The 19028-nt window shown below is 34.5% G+C and overlaps 1 protein-coding gene across 6 annotated transcripts in view; it reads left to right on the top strand.

Annotated features, from left to right (window-relative positions):
- The window catches only part of LOC136041303 (protein CLP1 homolog), a 59380-nt gene that overhangs the window by 1949 nt on the left and 38403 nt on the right, over positions 1 to 19028 (top strand). For 3 of the 6 annotated variants that reach the window (XM_065725923.1, XM_065725924.1, XM_065725922.1), the window contains exons 2-5: positions 5722 to 5834; positions 6653 to 6814; positions 14782 to 15001; positions 16726 to 16896. In XM_065725923.1, coding sequence (XP_065581995.1) covers positions 5742 to 5834; positions 6653 to 6814; positions 14782 to 15001; positions 16726 to 16896 — 646 coding nt within the window. In that variant the 5' untranslated portion in view covers positions 5722 to 5741. The remainder of the gene's footprint in view (positions 1 to 5721; positions 5835 to 6652; positions 6815 to 14781; positions 15002 to 16725; positions 16897 to 19028) is intronic. The other 3 variants (XM_065725927.1, XM_065725926.1, XM_065725925.1) reach the window with 1 other exon arrangement.

Raw genomic sequence — 19028 nt, 5'->3', positions numbered from 1 at the left:
TTCTGGTACTGTTTGTGAAAAAGGAATGAAAAAATATGGGTTTGCCATATGTATGGGCCAATGTGCTCCCTGAATTTTTTCATGCAGATATTTATGTATGTCCATTTTTTTTTCTGTCTCTGTAATTTGAAACATGTTGAATATTTCTTGCCCAGGAAAAATTCTAGTTTAGCTACTTTTTGATATCTTGGAAAGCAGTTAGGTTAGGATAATGAAACTTTCAGTAATGAATCCAGGGCCAAAAATATACTGTAGGAAGGTATTGCCAAACCTCCATATTAGCCCTCTCATGATTTCTAAGTCAGGAATTTGCCCATTTTTGCCTATTGAAATTTGGACTAAACACTAATTACCTTAATTTTTAGCTATCTGTCTCTTTTTCTCTTGTTTTAGTTATGAAAATCCAATTTGCATTATTTAGGTAGAATTTCGAGCCATATCTATTTCTAAATTCTTTCTAAAGGTTTCTTTTTCTAAATTCAGGAAATGTATTTGCAGGTCTTTGAAACCTCATAAATTGGGATTGAGCAAAGATATGAAGCTGAAAACAGTTTCCTTATATTTCATTTAAGGGGAAGATCTGTTTTGCAAAGTTTCACTTTTATAACACAAATGTTTTTAGCAGTCACTGCCCTCTTCAGGGAGAAGGCATGGATGTAGATACTTCGAAATACCTGGAATTTCATTTTCCTTTCAGGTTAAAAAAGAAATCTTAAAAGAATACTACTAAAAAAAGGAGTAAAAAAGAGTGAAAAAGAGTTTGATTGATCAAAGGGACCATTTGCCAGAGTGGCTAGGGGGGGGGGTAAGGAGAATCATAAGAAAAGTAGCCATGATGTTTTGAAAGAGCATAAAATAAGGAATGTATGTATGCTATTTTTTACTTTATTAGCTGTTATTTTTTTAGATTTTGGTCTCCACAGCAAACATAGCCCTAGGCCATAACAAAAGTTAACTCTTTGTGGTTTTAGTATTGTTTCTAATTATATTTTTTTTTCTAATTATTTTACATCAACAATGTTTTTATAATGCAGAATAAAGGCTATTTCAAAAAGGAAATCATAAAACTTTATTATAGACTATAGTCATGGGCTATTATCTGGCCCTATTATGGGGGGGGGGTAACTTTAAACAGAGATTCTGGAATATTTTTGTAAACCCTATACATGATCATAGGCAATTTTTTCTTTTTTTTTAGACCAGGGTACTTTGTATTGAAGGAGTTGTCATATAGACTTTAAAAAGGATCATTTGACTGGAAAGTCAAAAGTGATTGGAAGGCAACTAACCTCCTTTCACTGCCACCATTTCTAAAACTTTGAGATAGCCATTTTGTTAAGCCTAGTTAAAAGGTCCAGAAATTATGCCTTTAAGGTTGACACCCCCCTCAGCCCTCAGGGCAAGGGTTGTAAGCTGTACCCTGGGGGCCTATATTCTTTTAATAGAAAGGCCAGTTGTATAAACTTCAAAAGGGGCTTATTGCCCCCCTTCTCATTGGGGTAATCAGAACTTCCAGTGGCTTTTGTAAGATTCAAAGTGATTGGAGGATTGATACCCCATCCCCCCACATATTGTATTTTCCTGAAATGCATGTGATAGAAGTTTTGAGATGGCCATTTATTATCATAGAACCTTCAAAAAATGTCCATTCTATTGAAATTTGAAAGTGCTAGTGCCCTTTTTAATGCTCAAAAGTGATTAGAGGGCAACAAGCCCTCCTCCCACACCTATCAATTCCCAAAACGCATATAATCAAAATTTTGTTATACTTGTTTTTTTCAGAATATTTGAAAGGTCTGGAAATTATGTCTTTGAGGATAACAAGCCCCCCACAGTCCTCAGTGCAAGGGCTGTAAGTTATGCCTTAAGGCATACAAGGTTTTTATGGAAAGGCTAGTCGTAAAAGCTTTGCATTGGATGGATCTCACATGATTGGTATTCGGAAGTTTTACTGCCTTTTTTAAGAGTAAAAAAAATGGAAGAAGTCCCCCCCCCCCCCCAAACCAATCGTACTCCAAAACATATCCAATCGAAATTTTAGGAAAGCTATTTTGTTAAGCATTGTTGAAAGGTCCAGTATTTATTTCTATGGGGATGTCAACCTCCACACAGTCCTCAGGACAAAGGCTGTAAGTTAAGCAATTACTTCATTGTTTACACAAAGTATATGTTATTGAGAAAGTTATACATGTTTGAAATTCACTTTCCAAGAAGACAAAGGGTACTCAGGTTTTAAGTACTTTTAAATTTTCTTTTTAATTTTTTAATTTTCTTTTTAAGTACTTCAAAGAATCTAATGACAAGAAAACTCAGTACATACTATCAACAATTTACAAGATTCTTCATGAGATCTTATTATGCCCCCTACTGCATTCAGATTTGACTATTGACCTCGGTAAATGTTTCACTCATAGATTCAAATTTCTTATAAATTTCTAATATTGGAAACATATAATAAGTAGTCGAAGATGGTTCAAGTTTGATTCATAACACAACTGCAACAGATTGTCATTCAGGTATCAAAATGTCATATTTCCATAATTGTACATGTTTAGAAGAGCAAGAAAAATCTCACAATTTTTTTTTTTTATTTTCCTTTTGATAACTGTAAAACAAAGACGGATTGATGTGTATTGATTTTATAACAATACATACCAATCGTAGGGAAAGTAAAAAAGTTGTGAGGTTATTTTTGCTCTCCTTAAACTTTGCAATTATGAAGATATGACCTTTTTTTTACCCAACTGACGAAATTCAGGTAAGAATAACATGTTTGTTAACCAACAAAATGACAACATGGATTCTAGACTTTCTCTAGCTGCCTCTAATTGTGTTTAGTGCCCTCCATAGAAATTTATGGTATCAATATCTCTGATGACCTTAGAAGATGAGATTGTAACATGAATAAAATTGTTTACGTCTGAACAGTAAGGCTAGTAGAGGGCAAGCTCGTCTCTTTCCATCTCTGAATTTTATTTTTTTCTAAAACTCGTCACCCCAAGTATCATGCCTTTGAATAATTTCATTTTTTTTTGTCAGACCATCATATCCTTACTTGCTAGAGGTAAGATAAGGTATTTGTTCGAAAAATTTGCAATCTCAAGCCTTGTGGGGCTGAATTCGAGTCTCGAAGCGAATAAATAATAACTTGACCAAAAACAAAAAAAAAACTGGGATTTCACGAAAAAAAGTCTAGTAAAACCCAATAAAAAGGAGAGAATATATTAGTTTTAAAAAAGAGAAGAAAGAAGGGGGAAGCAATACGAAACTTGGAAAGCATCAGCACCAAGAAATAAAACAAGGAAACTAGTGAGATGTTTTGTTTATGTTTCTATAATTTCTTAATTCATATGTCTCTAATTTCGTGTGATATCCATGTCATTCACCTATTTATGTTGTTTTGACAATTACAAACCCCTGGCTATGATTTACCTAAAAAAAAATAACAAAAAAAAAACTACTGCACATCACCTACCTCTGCTTGCCTATTTCAGAGAAAAATGGCTGGGGAGTCGCTAGGGGCAAGCCAGTTGAACTACCCCCTCCCCTCCCCCATTCTTTTCGAGGGTAAAACATATCATGGAAGTTAAATTGGCGCTTTCACCTAAAAGTCCTCAAATACCACACCCTAAGTCTCAATAAAAAAGATTTAAAGGGGCGTTAAAATGGAGGGAAAACAAAACAAGTGACAAAACACAAAACTTGGCTTCACGAACACCAAACAATAAAAGAGGGAAACTAGGATATTTTGTCTATTTTTTCTGTAATGAATGGGACAAAGGTCTTTCATACCTAGAGGTAGAGCATAAAACAGGAGATTAGGAAACAACATGCTAGTAAGCAGTCCAAGGAAGGGGGAATCTGGATTGGAAGTTGTGGACAGTTAGATGACTGGAATAATGAGGGGATTATGAAACCCTGGTTCCATATTTGTGGACACTGCCAAGAGTTGCTAATCTCATTGAAAAGAACAGACAAGGACGTTGAAAAGAAAATGCTAAAGGCACTAATAAGCAGTTACCAGGATATCCAGAGGGCAGTTACTTCTTTTTCTTAGACTCCCAATTTCTCTTTGATCTCCAAGAGAGAAACAAACAGTAAACAAGGGGGAAGATAAATATGAAAAATAATAAATGAAAAAGGAGTTGTGCTAAAAAAGGCTCACTTTGTAGGCCTCTTGACTAGGAACAAAACATTTTGAGTTCTTTTCGTTGCTTCCTTCCCCTTGCTCGGGCCCAGCCCTGACAAATGGTCTCTGACTTTAGCCCTTGCAAAAATAGCCTGATGCCGTCTCGCTTTCATTGATTCTTTGCTACAGTTGGCAGCTCGAGCCATCGATCCTCGTATGCTTGTCATCATAATGTTAAAATCCCACTTCTTTGCTTTATTATTACTATTGTATACATCTCCGATTCTTAAAAGGCTAATTTGCAATATCCTTTCACCCTGTTTTGCCTAAAATTTTCGCAGTAGTACAATTAAGCTAATACAACCCAAAATATCTCTCCAGACTTAAGAAATTACCAGGTTACAGCACAACATTTCAATATTGAACATGTAGGATTTTAAATAAAACAACAATTTTTGTTAACTTAAAGTAAGGAGCAACCTTAAAACTTAAAAAGAACATAAATTGCTTCGTATATGAAAGGGGCTGTTCCCCCCTCAATGCCCCGCTCTTTACGCTAAAGTTTGACTCTTTCTCTCAACTCTATTTTTTAAAATATTAAAAAACTTTAGCATAACGAGCTAAATAGCCCCTTTCATATACGGAGTAATTTCTGTTTGTTTTAAGGTCGCTCCTTACTTTCAGTTTAACAAACTTGTTTTTTTTTTAATTAATTTCTGGACGTGTTTGAATCAATGCATGTTTTGATTTTGGGTCTCCGCAGAATGCTAACGAAATTTGCATATTTATTTTTTTGGCTAAATGGCTTTCTCATAGTTTTGATCAAATGATTTTGAGAAAAAAAGGAGCGAGGGTTCCCAATAACCATTACTACATGTAAGCACTGGTCAAAGTTTGTAACTTGTAGCTTCTCCCACGGGGCATCTAGGGAAGCGAGTAGTCCCCGAAGACATAGTTATAAAGTTTTTCGACAATGCTGAATAAAATGGCTATCTCAGAATTTTGATCCAGTGACTTTCGGAAAAAATTAGCGTGGGAAGAGGCCTAGGTGCCCTCCAGTTTTTTGTCACTTAAAAAAGGCGCTATAACTTTTCATTTCCGTTAGAATGAGCCCTCTTGCAAAATTCTAGGACCACTGGATCGATACGATCACCCCTGAAAAAAAAAACACACATCTGTGATCTGTCTTCTGGCAAAAAATACAAAATTCCACATTTTTGTAGATAGGAGCTTGAAACTTCTATAATAGGGTTCTCTGATACACTGAATCTGATGGTGTGATTTTCATTAAGATTCTATGACTTCTAGGGGGTGTTTCCCCCTATTTTCTAAAATAAGGCAAATTTTCTCAGGCTTGTAACTTTTGATGGGTAAAATTAAACTTGATGAAACCTGTATATTTAAAATCAGCATTAAAATACGATTCTTTTGATGTAACTATTGGTATCCAAGTTCCGTTTTTTAGAGTTTTGGTTATTATTGAGCCGGGTCACTCCTTACTACAGTTCCCTTACGGGTCGCTCCCTACTTCATTACCACGAACTGTTTGATAGACTACATTTCTTATAATACATTTTTGTATTTCTTTATAGCTTGCTAGGATAAATACAGAATGGCTGCTGTTCCTGTTCAGGAATTTAAATTAGAACCAGATAACGAGCTGCGTTTTGAGACTGAGCTAAAAGGGGATTCTGTTCGCCTTGAGGTATGTTTTGTTTCTCCCTTGTGTTTTTAAGGCTTTATTTTGGGAATGATGTCATTTATTGATAATTATTCTATTGTGGGCCTTTTGGTTGATCGTCAAAAGGTGAAAGTTGATCGCCGAAAGCCCTTGCTTTAAAATGACAAAATCGTGTCCTTTGGGCCCTTTTACTACGCTAACTATGGTTACTCTTATACGAACTAATGTCACAATTTGCTGCAAAGATAGAAAATCAGAAGTGAAAAGGACAACATACATATGGTATTTCTAACTGTCCTCAAACTTTATAGATCAGATTACTCTTAAGTATTTAAACTCTCGTATTATCTTTTCTGTGAATCCACAAAGTTTCATTCACTTACCATAGTGGTGATGATAATAAACTCGAGTTAACTAAGCTACTTATCCTCTATAGGTATTTATAAGCGTTTCACAATATATTATATATTATCTTCAAAATATTACAAGGCATTTGCAGTTTATTTATGCTTTGATCAAACGGTCAGTGGTGAATTGTAAGTAAGGAGCGACTTGGCCCAATAGTAATCGAAACCCGCTCTTAACGCTAAAGTTTAACACTTTGTCCCAATTCTCTAAGATTGATTCCTGAAACACAGGGGCCGTTTGATTAGAATCGGAACCTTTTTAAAAGTACTAAATAACCTGAGCGTGAAGAAAGTGGTATTGAGGGGGGCAGGCCCTCTCATATACGGAATAATTTCTGCTCGTTTTAAGTTTTAGTATTGCTCCTTACTTTCAATAAAAAAAACTTGTTTTTTTATTTAATAGTTTGAAGAATCCATTTCTTTTTTTTCTTTTAGTTAAGGTCAGGAACTGCTGAGCTATTTGGTTGTGAACTAGTCAAAGGTCGAGAATATGTTTTTGAAAAAGGAGCAAAAGCTGCAGTTTTTACTTGGGATGGTGCCACTGTTGAACTGAAGGGGAAGCCTGAAGCTGCATATATCGCAAAAGAAACACCAATGGTATTCGATTTTGCTGTCTGTTTTTATGGAGCCATACCTAAAGTTATTAAATCCTAAAAATAGTTGATCTCTACTGAGATTTTATCTCATTCTTAATTAATCCTTCATCAATTTTTTTTTCATCCGGAAAGCCTATGATTTTATCCAAATTCACTAGAGGAGCTAGAGGTTCTTGTTAATTTTGTGGGAATCTGAAATTGATAGTCTTGTAAATATTTAATCTATATTACGAAACATAAAAAAGCTATTCTAAGTGATTCCGTGCGTCTTTCTTTGTGAGCAGTTTATAATAAAATTAAGTAAAATCCGTAAATTGAATAAAATTAGGTAATTATAATAAAATTAAGTAAAATACCAACATGAAATACGGTGAACCCTTTCTTGTTGGTCCTTATGATGCTTCATTTTCGTATTAGTTTTAGTTCGTATTAGTTTTCCCAAAGTCTCGTTAGGGCCGTCCAGAGGAAAGCTAACTTGTCTTTGCGTTCCTAATGGAATTCAACTCTAGTTATATAAATAAAAAAGAACAGGTTTTTCCAAATGAAAGTAAAGGCGAATTAAAGCTTAGACCTAACCGCACATTTTCATGAACTGTATGTTTGCCTTGGGACGAGTCTTATATGCGTGCCAGTATGACCTGTAAGACTAGTAGACTATTTAAACCCGCTTTGTTTTTTTCTAGATATTACTTCAGCCCTGTAAGGCTCGAAAATACTGTTTTTTGTATTTTCGTAGATATCAGCCTTAGGGCTCTCTTAGATATTGAGTTTCAGTGTATAATTTTATTTAGATTGCACCCATTTTCTGGGGCGGTCAACCCCTTTTTATGGCATTTGGTATTTACCAAGTGACATATGCGATGGCAATTTCTGTCGGTCTGTCTGTTCCGGTTTTGCTCGTTTGGGCACTTCCAGATAAGCTAGGACGATGAAATTTGGCAGACGTATCAGGAACCAGACCATATTAAATTAGAAATAGTTGTTTCCCGATTTGACTATCTGGGGGGGGGGATTGGAGGGACAGTTAATTCGGAAATCTTGGAAAATACTTAGAGTGGAGGGATCGGGATGAAACTTGGTGGGAAGAATAAGCACAAGTCCTAGATACGTGATTGACATTACCGGACCGGATTCACTCTCTTTGGGGGAGTTGCGGGGGACCAGAAATCTTGGAAAACGTTCTGAGTGGAGAGATCGCAATGAAACTTTTTGAAGCTTTTTCTACTTAAAAAGGTCACTAAAACTTCCAATTTCTGCTCAATTAAGCCCTACCGTGATATCTTAAGACCATGATTCGATAATCTTACCCCTCTGAAAAATGGAAAAAAATAAACACATAACCCTCTAAAAAAATACTAAATTTCGAATTTTTTCGGATAAGGGCTTCAAATATTTTGTAATCAGCTTCTCTGATATGCTGAATTTGACAGTACCCTTTGTATTAAAATCGCTCTTCTCCGTGGTGACGGGTGCTTTCTCCTTTTTTTCCAAAATAATATAAATCTCTTTATGCTCGTAACTTGTTATTACTACTTTTAAATTTAATGAATTTTATGTATTTAGAAGAATTATCGTCAAAAATTGATTCTTTTTATGTAAACTGCATATTGTTATCACAGTTCCTTCTTTTTAGTGTTTGTTTGCTACAAATCGCTCCTTACTTACACTTTCCTATCGCGAACTGTTAGATTAAATCCCTGTTTGCAATTTATCAATCTATGGCTTCGTATGGACTCCGATCAGAGCTGAAGGAGCAGAATCAAACTATCAAAGATTGCTATGTACGTTTGCAGTTATAAATCTTGTCATAATTTAAATAAATTTGTCACTGGCCTCGAAGAAAAAAAAAGATAAATTACTCCAGAAATAGAAAGATGGAAAAAAGGTCACCGAAAACGTACAAGTACTGCAGTAGCTTCGTCATTTTTCTATAGCCTTTATCGTAATCATCAACTTAATTTTCACCCTTTGGACAGTTCATTTTATAAGTTTATTTTGTGATTTTAAGTATGACTTTTTGACTAAGGAAGTAGTAAAAATAAATTTACTAGAAATAAATTTGAGAATGTCAGCACATCATTTATTATTGAAAAATCACTAAAACTAATAGGCTAGACCATGGATATTATTGGGATACTATAAAAACTTCAACTCTAAATTTTCCTCCTAACTAATTCAGAAGAAGAGACATATTTTATGTATGAAATTTTGGCAATCCTCTAAAGAGCGAATGTAGTCGCATAAGTTTATTGGTCAATTTTTACTTTTAAAATAATTTAGTTGGGAAAAAGTGGATGAATCGCTATATGTCTTTTCTATACTCTTTCCAAATATAATCACCGCTTCTGGGAGCGAATTCCATTTGGAGCCCTTCAGGTCTGAAAAGGCAACTGATTATAGCTTTTACGCTATGATATATAGTTAAAAAAGTAATTAAAAACTAATTAGATGTTAAAAGTAGCTTTTAAATGAGCCCTTAAACGACTCTATGATGTTTCATTGAGGTGCTAGCAAAGAGGAAAAGGAACACGCCAAAAAAGGAAGAAATAATCAGTGCTATCCATGCAAAAATGTGATTGTGTTGCGAGAGCAACACTTTGGTTTTGTCCCGGTTTCTTTTTTTTCCGATGCCGCCCATGTCGGCTTATTCCTGGAAACTGGTAAGGGTCTAACCTGTGTTGTTTTTACGGAAAGTGTGGACCACAGGCCGGATTGATGAATGTGGCATAACATTTTGGAAAGATCCGCAGAACTCTCGAAAGTGCTCCGAAGTGGTCCGAAAGTGCTGCAGTGATTTTCGCTGGGTTTATCATTTGTTTTTTCGGACTTGGGATTGAGGTAGAGAAATATTATCAGATGTACCTCTTAAACTTTAAAATTTCTGTCATTGCTAAAGAAATTGGAGCCTATCCTTTGGTCCTTTCTAAGTTGTGGCGTTAGAAAGTTGGCCTACGGCAAAAAAAAATCAACTTTTGAACTAAGACAGATAGAATTTTTTCGTCAGCAATCGATAGCTCTTGATGAGCTGATCAAAGTATATGTCATCCATTTTTTTGTACAAAAATTCCTTCATGAGATATACTAGTTTGAAAGATTCAAGGGGTTGACAACTTCAGTAGTAGGGTACACACTGAAACCAAAAATAAGCCGATATCAATTGCGAGACATGTAGGGGACTTGTAAGGAAAGGTCAGCTGTTAGCTCATAATCATCTCCGGCAGTGAGGGGTTCGCAAATTTTGCTAGTTGGTGTACCTATTATTTGTTTCCAGTGTATTTGATGATAAGACCGAGTTGGTTCCATTGGTATGGGACACTGGTGGTCCAGTGGCAGTAGATCCAGTGGTAGTGGTAAGACATGTAGGGGACTTGTAAGTAATAATCGTCTGTTAGGCTACAATCATCTTTAGTGAAGAGGGGTTTGTAACTTTTGCTAGTTGGTGTAGCCTACCCATACCCACTGTAACCTAGAATTAAGTGTTTACGCAACGGGTACAAACAATAACGTAAAACAACGAGGCAGTTTCGTAATAATTAATAGAGTGTCATCTATGATATTTTGATCCTGAAAAGTTACAGATAGCTTTATAATACCAACTAGATTATATAAGATATTGTTCCAAGTCTTGATCCGTTACGATGTCTACGATTGAAAAGAATAAAGTTCAACTGGCTGCAAAGTCAATTTAGTCCCTTCTTTCGATATTCTTTTGTTATTGTTGTTTTTTCAACGCTGAGGAATAGCCTTTGATCATGTGATTACTGATCGCGTTCTTCTTTGAACATAACGTTCTAAAGCTTCGATAGGCTGACAACTTCAGCGTTTAACCGATAGCAAAGAAACAAAACCAAGGTGTTGCTCTCGCAACACTTTATTCGGCGAAGCCGAACAAAGGTTGCCGCAACACTTCACGTTCCTCAGGCAACGTAGGCTAAGCTTATCTTGTCCTTTAAATGGGGCCTGTACGTTTCCTGTTTCGGGTTTTCAGCAAAAGCGATTCCAATCATACACTTTTGTTTTGCTGTGATGCCGTTTTCAAGGGATTTCAGGCTCTTAAAAAAAAATCCTGCAAATTTGTTTTCAAAATAACGTTCTACTATTAAGGTTAATCAAAATAATAATTATCATTCCTGAGGCAGCTTACAAATGATAATTTTTTTTTACTATGGAGATTTTTAGAAACACATTTTTGAACTTTTCGTTACTGTGGACTGTTTTAAGCTCCTTTAGGGACCCGAAAAATAAATTGCCCCAGAAGCGATTCTTATATTTGGAAACAGGATAAAAAGGCAATAAGTGATGTAGTCAGTTTCTTCCTTGCTAAATCATCTGAAAAGTATAAATTTACCTATAGAGGTGAAATAATTTTCGAGTTGAAGTTTTTTCAAGTCGAACTCAAGGCTGATAGATGTTTTTTTTTATTTTTGAAAATAAAACGTTTCCAGAAGAACAAGATGATAAGGGGATCATAAAAAATTTTAGTTTATGTAATTAGAAATTACTGAGCAAGAGCACGCAGCTAGAACACAACGAGAACTGCAGATATACTTGAACTAATTCTTAGCCTAATTCCTGAAGGTTTGTTTATCTTTGCTTAAACACTCACTTTGAAATATTAAAGGTGGTTTGTCAGAAAGTAATCGTTTATACTAGAATAAATGAATAGAAATAAATAAAACGGAAATAACCAAAGAAGTCAATTAGGTTGACCGTGGTAGGTGAAAAACCATTAATATAGTGTTCAATAAAGACAAGTTGACGATTTAAGACAGTAAATAGCTAAAAAGGAGAATCAAAATGGTAGAATAAGCGAAGTAAAGAATGCTAATATAAATGCTTGTATTTTAAAATTTAGTATATCTTTTACTTATTTTTCTATTACTATTTACAGTTCTCTACTAGAAACGGGCTTCTATTCTCTGACAAAGGACATGTGTAGGGGGTGTTGGGGTCTTGTGTCGCTTCCCAAATCTTAAATTTTCTTGAATCTCTTAGTACTTCGTATTCAAACTATCAATTAAAGTTCTTTTTTTAATGTTGTTTGCCTCAACCCTCCCTAAAAAAAAAAAAAAAAAAAAAAAAACGAGTATATGCACATGTCTGGTTTGAACATCTGTTATTCAGACATCAGTTATCCTGAAATCATTCTAAATGCATCAATCGATCATGGTAATTGGCCTGCAATAAGCCAGGTTGCCTGTGGGTCCTGTGGTAATTACTCGTGGGATTAGTAGGGAAGGGTTCTTAATGATTGCAGTTTGAAATTTTTAAGGTACAAATATACACTTATATACATTGTACACTAAATATACACTTGTATACATACACTTATTTATACAAATATATATATATATATATATATATATATATAGATATATATATATATATATATATATATATATATATATATATATATATATATATATATATATATATATATATATATATATATATATATATATATATATATATATATATATATATATATATATATATATATATATATATATATATATATATATATATATATATATATATATATATATATATATATATATAATATTTGAAGCCATGGTAATGACTGTGATCACAAAACAAAAATTCCAACGAAATGAGAAACGAAGACAATAACAGACAGTGAAAAACAGAAAAATTCTGCCAATATTTCGGTTGAGACCTCTGCCCAACCGTCCTCAGTACAGAATAATAGAAAATACAGATATTATTCCAAAGGACAATATAAAAACCCAACCTCAAAATAAACACTGCAACTAAAATAAGGTCCCTTTCGAAGCAACGATGAAAGGGTAACACATGCTTGACAGTCTTGACAGATCAAGCATCGTTTTGAAACGTTCGTGTTTCGAAAGACTGAGAAGAATCTGTTCAACTTTTTTTTATAACTTTCTACGATAGTCTTGGCTATTGTTTAACCCCATATTCAATGGTTAGTCTTACAAATTATGGCGTCCGATTCCCCTTTCTAGGGCTATAGTAAGAGAATAAATCAAAATGGCTGCGCCAAATTTTAAGGATGAAGGATGACTGATTGTTGAAGTTTGCGGTTTTTTATCATCTATCTAGGGCCAGACGGAAAACTGTTCGTCCTGCAGTGGTTGGGAAGAGATCATAAGAAAGGATTTAAATGAAATCGGAACTTAATGAAAGGGGCAAACAATGGAGCTTTGGGTAGATCGTGGGGGAGGGAAAGCGCGCACACATGGGTTGGTTTCAAGGGTCTTGGAGCTTCAGTGACGTGGTAGTAGAAGAACTAATAATAGGGTCCATCAGACTTTTTTTTTCTAAGAAGGCTGCGTTGGAATATGCTTTAATCCTAAAGACGAAGCTTATATTTCTTACCAAAATTCAAACTAAGGCGATGAAATTTGTACAGTTTTGTATATCGTCAGTTGGGTATCGAAAGGTCGCATCTCCATAATTGTAAATTTTGTACTTGTATGATACAGCCCCTACCTAATATTCTTCATCTAAGTAGAACCTGTTTCTCAGACGCATAATCCTGACGAAATATGCCTAAGTATGATAAAAATACTATACTTTAGAAATGAACTTAGGCTGTATATTTTTACATTGGGGGGGGGGTATAATGAGTCTCCATTCTAATTTGTTGGGTACACTTTTTTTCTTATTATTTAGTAAGAAGTTTTTTCTAACTTAACACTTTCCAAATACTTTACATCACCCCCAACAATCCTAATGTGGAAATATATAATCCAAATTGTATATTTTCCATCCATTCTGTCACTTCCCTTGTCTTGTCTCACGCTAACGCGAAAGAAACTAACGAAAAAAAGCTGGTTTTTCAATGCGTCAGTGAATGAACAACTTGAGTGATAGGGGTTATATCATACAAGTACCTACATTTTCAGAAGAGCAAAAGGAAAACCTCACAACTTTTTCTTATCTCCTCTGGTAATCGTAAAAAAAGCGGATCTATATATAAAATCAATACATATGAATTCATTTTTTTACGGTTATCGGAGGGGAAATAAAAAGCTGTGAGTTTTTCTTTTGCTCTTCTAAAAATGTACAATTATGGAGATACGACCTTTTGATACCCAACTGACGATATAGTATTTTACAGTTGTGTAAGATTTGAATATTCATATAGCCCATATTTGTAATCAGTGCCAAATCCAGTACGCATAGTTTTTGTTCAGATATGCTTGCTTCTGCTAATCCATTGTCTCATTCCTGAAATTAAACTCTTAACAACTGTCATGAAAAAGAAGCCATATAGTTAAGTTTTGAACCAACGAAGCTATATAAAAGTTTTGAACCAATGCTTAAAACGCTCCTTAAAAACTAGTAGTTTAATTCTCAATACTAAAAGAGGGAGCTTAATAATTTCCTTAACTGATTTAATGAACTAAATATACAGCAATAAGAATACAGAATCTACTTGTAGTGGGTAGGTATACAATACAGTAAGGTATATAGTAAAAGGTAAGGAAAAAAGGTTAAGGATACGGCATTAGACTTTACAGTCCCAACCGGCGATGCTGATCTCCGTTTCTCGGCCCTTCAGCCAGGAAGTGCAATGGGGAGTTGGGGGCCAACCATCCTGTGCTTTCGCATACCCTCCCTGTTTACCTTCCCCAGATTTCTCTAGGTACCCATTTAGAGCTGGGTTGACTCTGGCTAAGCTTACAGGGTCACGCCACTGACCCCCGTCCCAAACTAAACAATTGGGTACACTGGGATTCGAACCCGCGTCCTTTTAGAAGAAGGATCATGAATCCAGCGCAAGGTATATAGTAAGGTAAGCAATAAGTGTAAGAATCCATATAATAAGCATAATAATACAATAGGAATTCATTTAACGACCCATAGGCAATAGAACTGGATAAATATAAATATAGCAACAAAAAAGCCAGACAAACACAGAATAAATTTTGTTATGCTTGTATTTAGCCTCCTTCTGGCTTAAGTTTTTTTCGTTTATAGGTTATATATCTGAATACTCATGCCGTTCTGGAGCAACTTAGAAGAAAAGCAGAAGCTGAAGAAGGAAGAGGTCCTATTGTAATGGTAGTTGGTCCAGCAGATGTTGGGAAATCTACACTATGTAGAATGATGTTGAATTGGGGTGTGCGAATGGGCAGAAAGCCTCTTTTTGTTGATCTTGATGTGGGGCAGGGCAATATTAGTATCCCAGGTACAATAGGTATGTGCTCTAAACCATCGTATGGCTTGTTGGAAAATGGGTTAATTCTATTGTCAGGTTTTAGGGAGGACTATAATTTTATTCTTGTTAGGTTTTAATGCCAAATTATTCAAATGGATATAACGAAGCCGTTAATTGATTCTTATAAAAAAAACGTTTGTTAAGGTCGAAAAATAATTTTTGACCTTTGCAGTTGTTTATATAATAGCTTTTTTTTAAAATGAAGGTTTGTTATCACTATATTCAAATGTAATGACACGCATTCTCCGTAACACAAAATAAAGGAAAAAGGAAAAGCAATAAAAACTGAATATTCTTCCATTTTGGCTGTGTACTTTACAATTAAATTGTCAATGTGTTGTGTTTACTTTCTAAACTATTTTTTTATTTTATTTATCATTAACATTGTTAATGATGATTACATAATCCACAAAATAAAAATAACATACCAAATAGACTTGGGAGTTTAAGTTCACCCTTTTTTTTTAACACAATTCATTTTTCTTCCTATGTCTTCAAGATTGTTAAATGTACCAACATTTTTTTTTTTTTTTTTTTTTTTTTTTTTTTTTTTTTTTTTTTTTTTTTTTTTTTTTATATATACTAGACCTTACTGTGAAGTGTATATTTTCTTGTTGCTTCTCTTTTGGAAAATAATTCGGTTTCCTCTTTTTGTTGTTGTTAAAACTACAGAATGTACTCAAAACTTATTTTATTTTTGACTAAAGAGGAAGATGAATTCTTGTAATTAATTAATTAGCCTGATCATAACGAAATGAAAAATATTTCTCTAAGGAACTAATAATTTATTTTCTCTCTCTTTAAAACTTATGTGATAAGAGCACTTTGTCCAGCAAAACTAAAGAAGTTAATATAACTTCATTTAGTTTGATTAAGAATTGACTCTATATCCCCTAGTTCATGAAGAATTGGTACTTGCTATGTATGTTTAGAGGGGAGCAGTAAAAAACCACGATTGGTTTTTGTCTAGAAATTTTTTCGTGTCTCAATTCTCTCTAGGATGATCCACATCTTTCCTGTATTTCCCAGTGTTCTCTCTTTATGGCTTACTTCTTTGTCTTTCATTATCAAAGAAACAAAAATGAAAATATAATCCTGTGAGGATGCAACTAGGTCTATGCACTAATTTGAACTTAAATAATTATTCGTCTCCATGGATACTTCTAACTAACTTCATCCCTCTCTCTCTCCCTCCCCCCTCTCTCTCTCTACTCTCTCTCTCTCTACTCTTTCTCTCTATCTACTCTCTCTCTCTCTTCTTTTATTTTGTTGTCTTAGTATTCTACTCCAATATTGCTTATTACTCATCACTGATAGGTAACCTAAATTGTTTTTGGTAGAGTTGTTGCATTGTTACGCAATGAGCCGTAAGTTCATCCAGTCAAAATTTGTCCGTACAGAAAATAAGAATTTCTTCTAATTAAATGCTTAATATTCTAAACCCACCCAGACACAGTATGCTCCGAAACTAGGAAATAAAAATATATAATAATGTTCAAATAATTGCCTAAACTGTATTTCTTTCGGGTAGCTAGTCTACTTGGAAAATTTCTAATCTTTCTAAAAGTTTGAATGTAAATGCCTATTATAGACGCTGTTAGCTGGAAAAAACCTGTTTTTTTTGCATTGAATCTGAATGTCTGAATGGGATGTGGCTTCACACTTTGCGGCTATATTTTTTAGTGACACAAATTTAATTGCAGGTGCCGTAATGGTAGAGAGACCAGCAATGCCTGGTGATGGGTATAACCTGAATGCTCCACTTGTATATCACTATGGACATATCTCTCCCGAAAAGAATTTGGAACTTCTGAAAATTGTCACATCTAAATTGGCGAGCTTTGTTCTTCAAAAATTTGAGACCAATAAGCGAGGTAAACCATTGTTGCGATTTTTGACGATTGTTTGGTTTTCTTTATTTTATGACTAGTTTAATAATACTAATGCTACTGAATTCTCTCCACTGTACTAAGCCGCCTAAGGCCAATCCATTAGTAAGCAAAGTTCTTCCATTCCAAAGTTAATTTATTATAAGGTTCTGCTTAAAATTTAAGCAATTGTGCATTTGACCACTACTGCCTTTTTTTTTATCAGTGATCTGCTGCTCGGTAACAGCAAGAGGTGGAAAGGGGATAAATTTTTCTTTGAAGTAATGATGGAAAACAAATTTGTTTTTTTTGAAGTGCACAAAATTTCTTGCAATTTTCCAGAAAAAATATAGAAATAATTTGTCTTGCATACTGAATCGCAAAAAGGAAGAAACAGAAAACTTTTTTTAGCTCTCTAACTATCCAAGGACTACACAGATTTTAAAGAATTGAACAATTTCTTTGAAGCTTGAGATCGAATTTATGTATCTTCTAGATTTCTAGGGAACAACTGCAGAAAGGTTAGCTTGGGAATCCCAAGTTCTATTTCCTTTTTCTAATGAATTTATTGAAATTTTCATCAACAACTCGTGGTGAAGAACTGTAAGTTAGGAGTAACCAGGGTAGGAGTAACCAGGTAAGTAAAATTCTAAAAAAAAAAGTTGTGATTACAATATATACAGTAAAAGGATCTGCTTTTATGATGACACTAAAGTATAAAATTTAGTTTAAAGTTATTTGACTAAAGCTACGAGGCGGAGAAAATTTTCCCGATTTGAAAAAAAGAAGGCAAAACACCCTCAAGATGGCAGTTAATTTTAATGAACGTTATTCTTTCAAATTCAGAGCATCAGGAAACCCGATTGTAGAAGTTTCAAATCCCCATCTGAACAAAATGTGAAATTTTGTATTTTTTTCTAGAAGGATGATCGCGGATGCGTGCCTATTAATTCTTTTTTTCCCAGTAGTTATCGTATAAATCAAATCTCCTGAAAAATCGCGAAACGGTTCATTCGAACTTTTATATAAGGTTATATTGCCCTTTGTAAGCAGCCAAAAATACTGTGCCACTGCAAAGTGGCCTTTATGTTACATTCACATGCTTACTGGCACAAAAGAGTATCTTAAATGGAGGAGTATCTTAAATGTCACCAGGGGACTAAGAATCTTGTCTCAAACTAAAAATTTCTCTCAGCCCCGGCATCAGTATTCCTCACCTAGGTCTTTGTTTTGAAAGGTTTGAGGTGTAGAAAACTTAGGTGCTATAGATTATTACAGGGTACGCTCAAATTATAAGTATATGGAGGTAGATTTTCAGGCCACTCCCCACCCTCTCCCTCCTGAAGGATGTCCAGCTATGGCAGTATTAGTTCATTTACTTTGATAAACGAGTAGTTTGCTATCAATGCGATTCACGTTGTAACGGATAGGTGCAGTGGTAATAAATTCAAGCATTTTAGTTGTGCTTTAAAATTTGTGTTCGAAAGAAAATGTCTTATTTTGTATAAACTCGAAGACAAGGAGGTTACCAACCTATGTCCCAAAGTATTTTTCTTTCTTTTTTTGAAAGTTTTAGCCCTAAAATTTTAGTCATTATTCAGATGGAAAACACAGTTTTGCACGCTTCTTCTCGAATCAAAATCCTAGTAAAGAGACATGTAAGGGGCCTGACCAACCTAAAACATAACTATAAACCTAAAAATCCCTAAAACCATGAACTAAAAGGAACCTAAATTGTGGAATCAAAATCCTAGTAAAGAGAAATGAAAGTGAACCTGACCGACGTAACTTAGCTAATTTAAACGCAGTTATGCTATCACACTATGCTCAAAGGACAGTTCTGGCAAAACTGCTGCCATCACGTGTAAAAGTTCTCGAAAAGAAGAGGATTATAAGCGCATATTTGCCAACGTGTTAGAGTGGTCGCGACGTTTGCAATGTACCACTGCTGTTTGCCACCTGTTAAAGAGGAGACAAAAGAGGTCTTGGTCAAGTGCAAAGTGGAACAAAAACTAACACAGTGGAGTTCTAGGTAGTTAAAAACCGGTCAACAATTAATAAGCAATGGAAGTGTACCTTACTGACTTAACTCAGCTAATTTAAAATCTTTGAGCTTATCAAATTATGCACATCAGGTA

Source organism: Artemia franciscana, unplaced genomic scaffold (genome assembly GCF_032884065.1).
Source record: "Artemia franciscana unplaced genomic scaffold, ASM3288406v1 PGA_scaffold_131, whole genome shotgun sequence".
NCBI classification, from domain to species: domain Eukaryota; kingdom Metazoa; phylum Arthropoda; class Branchiopoda; order Anostraca; family Artemiidae; genus Artemia; species Artemia franciscana.
The sequence above is the reverse complement of the archived record's forward strand: the minus strand, read 5'-3'. Positions and strand labels throughout refer to the sequence as shown.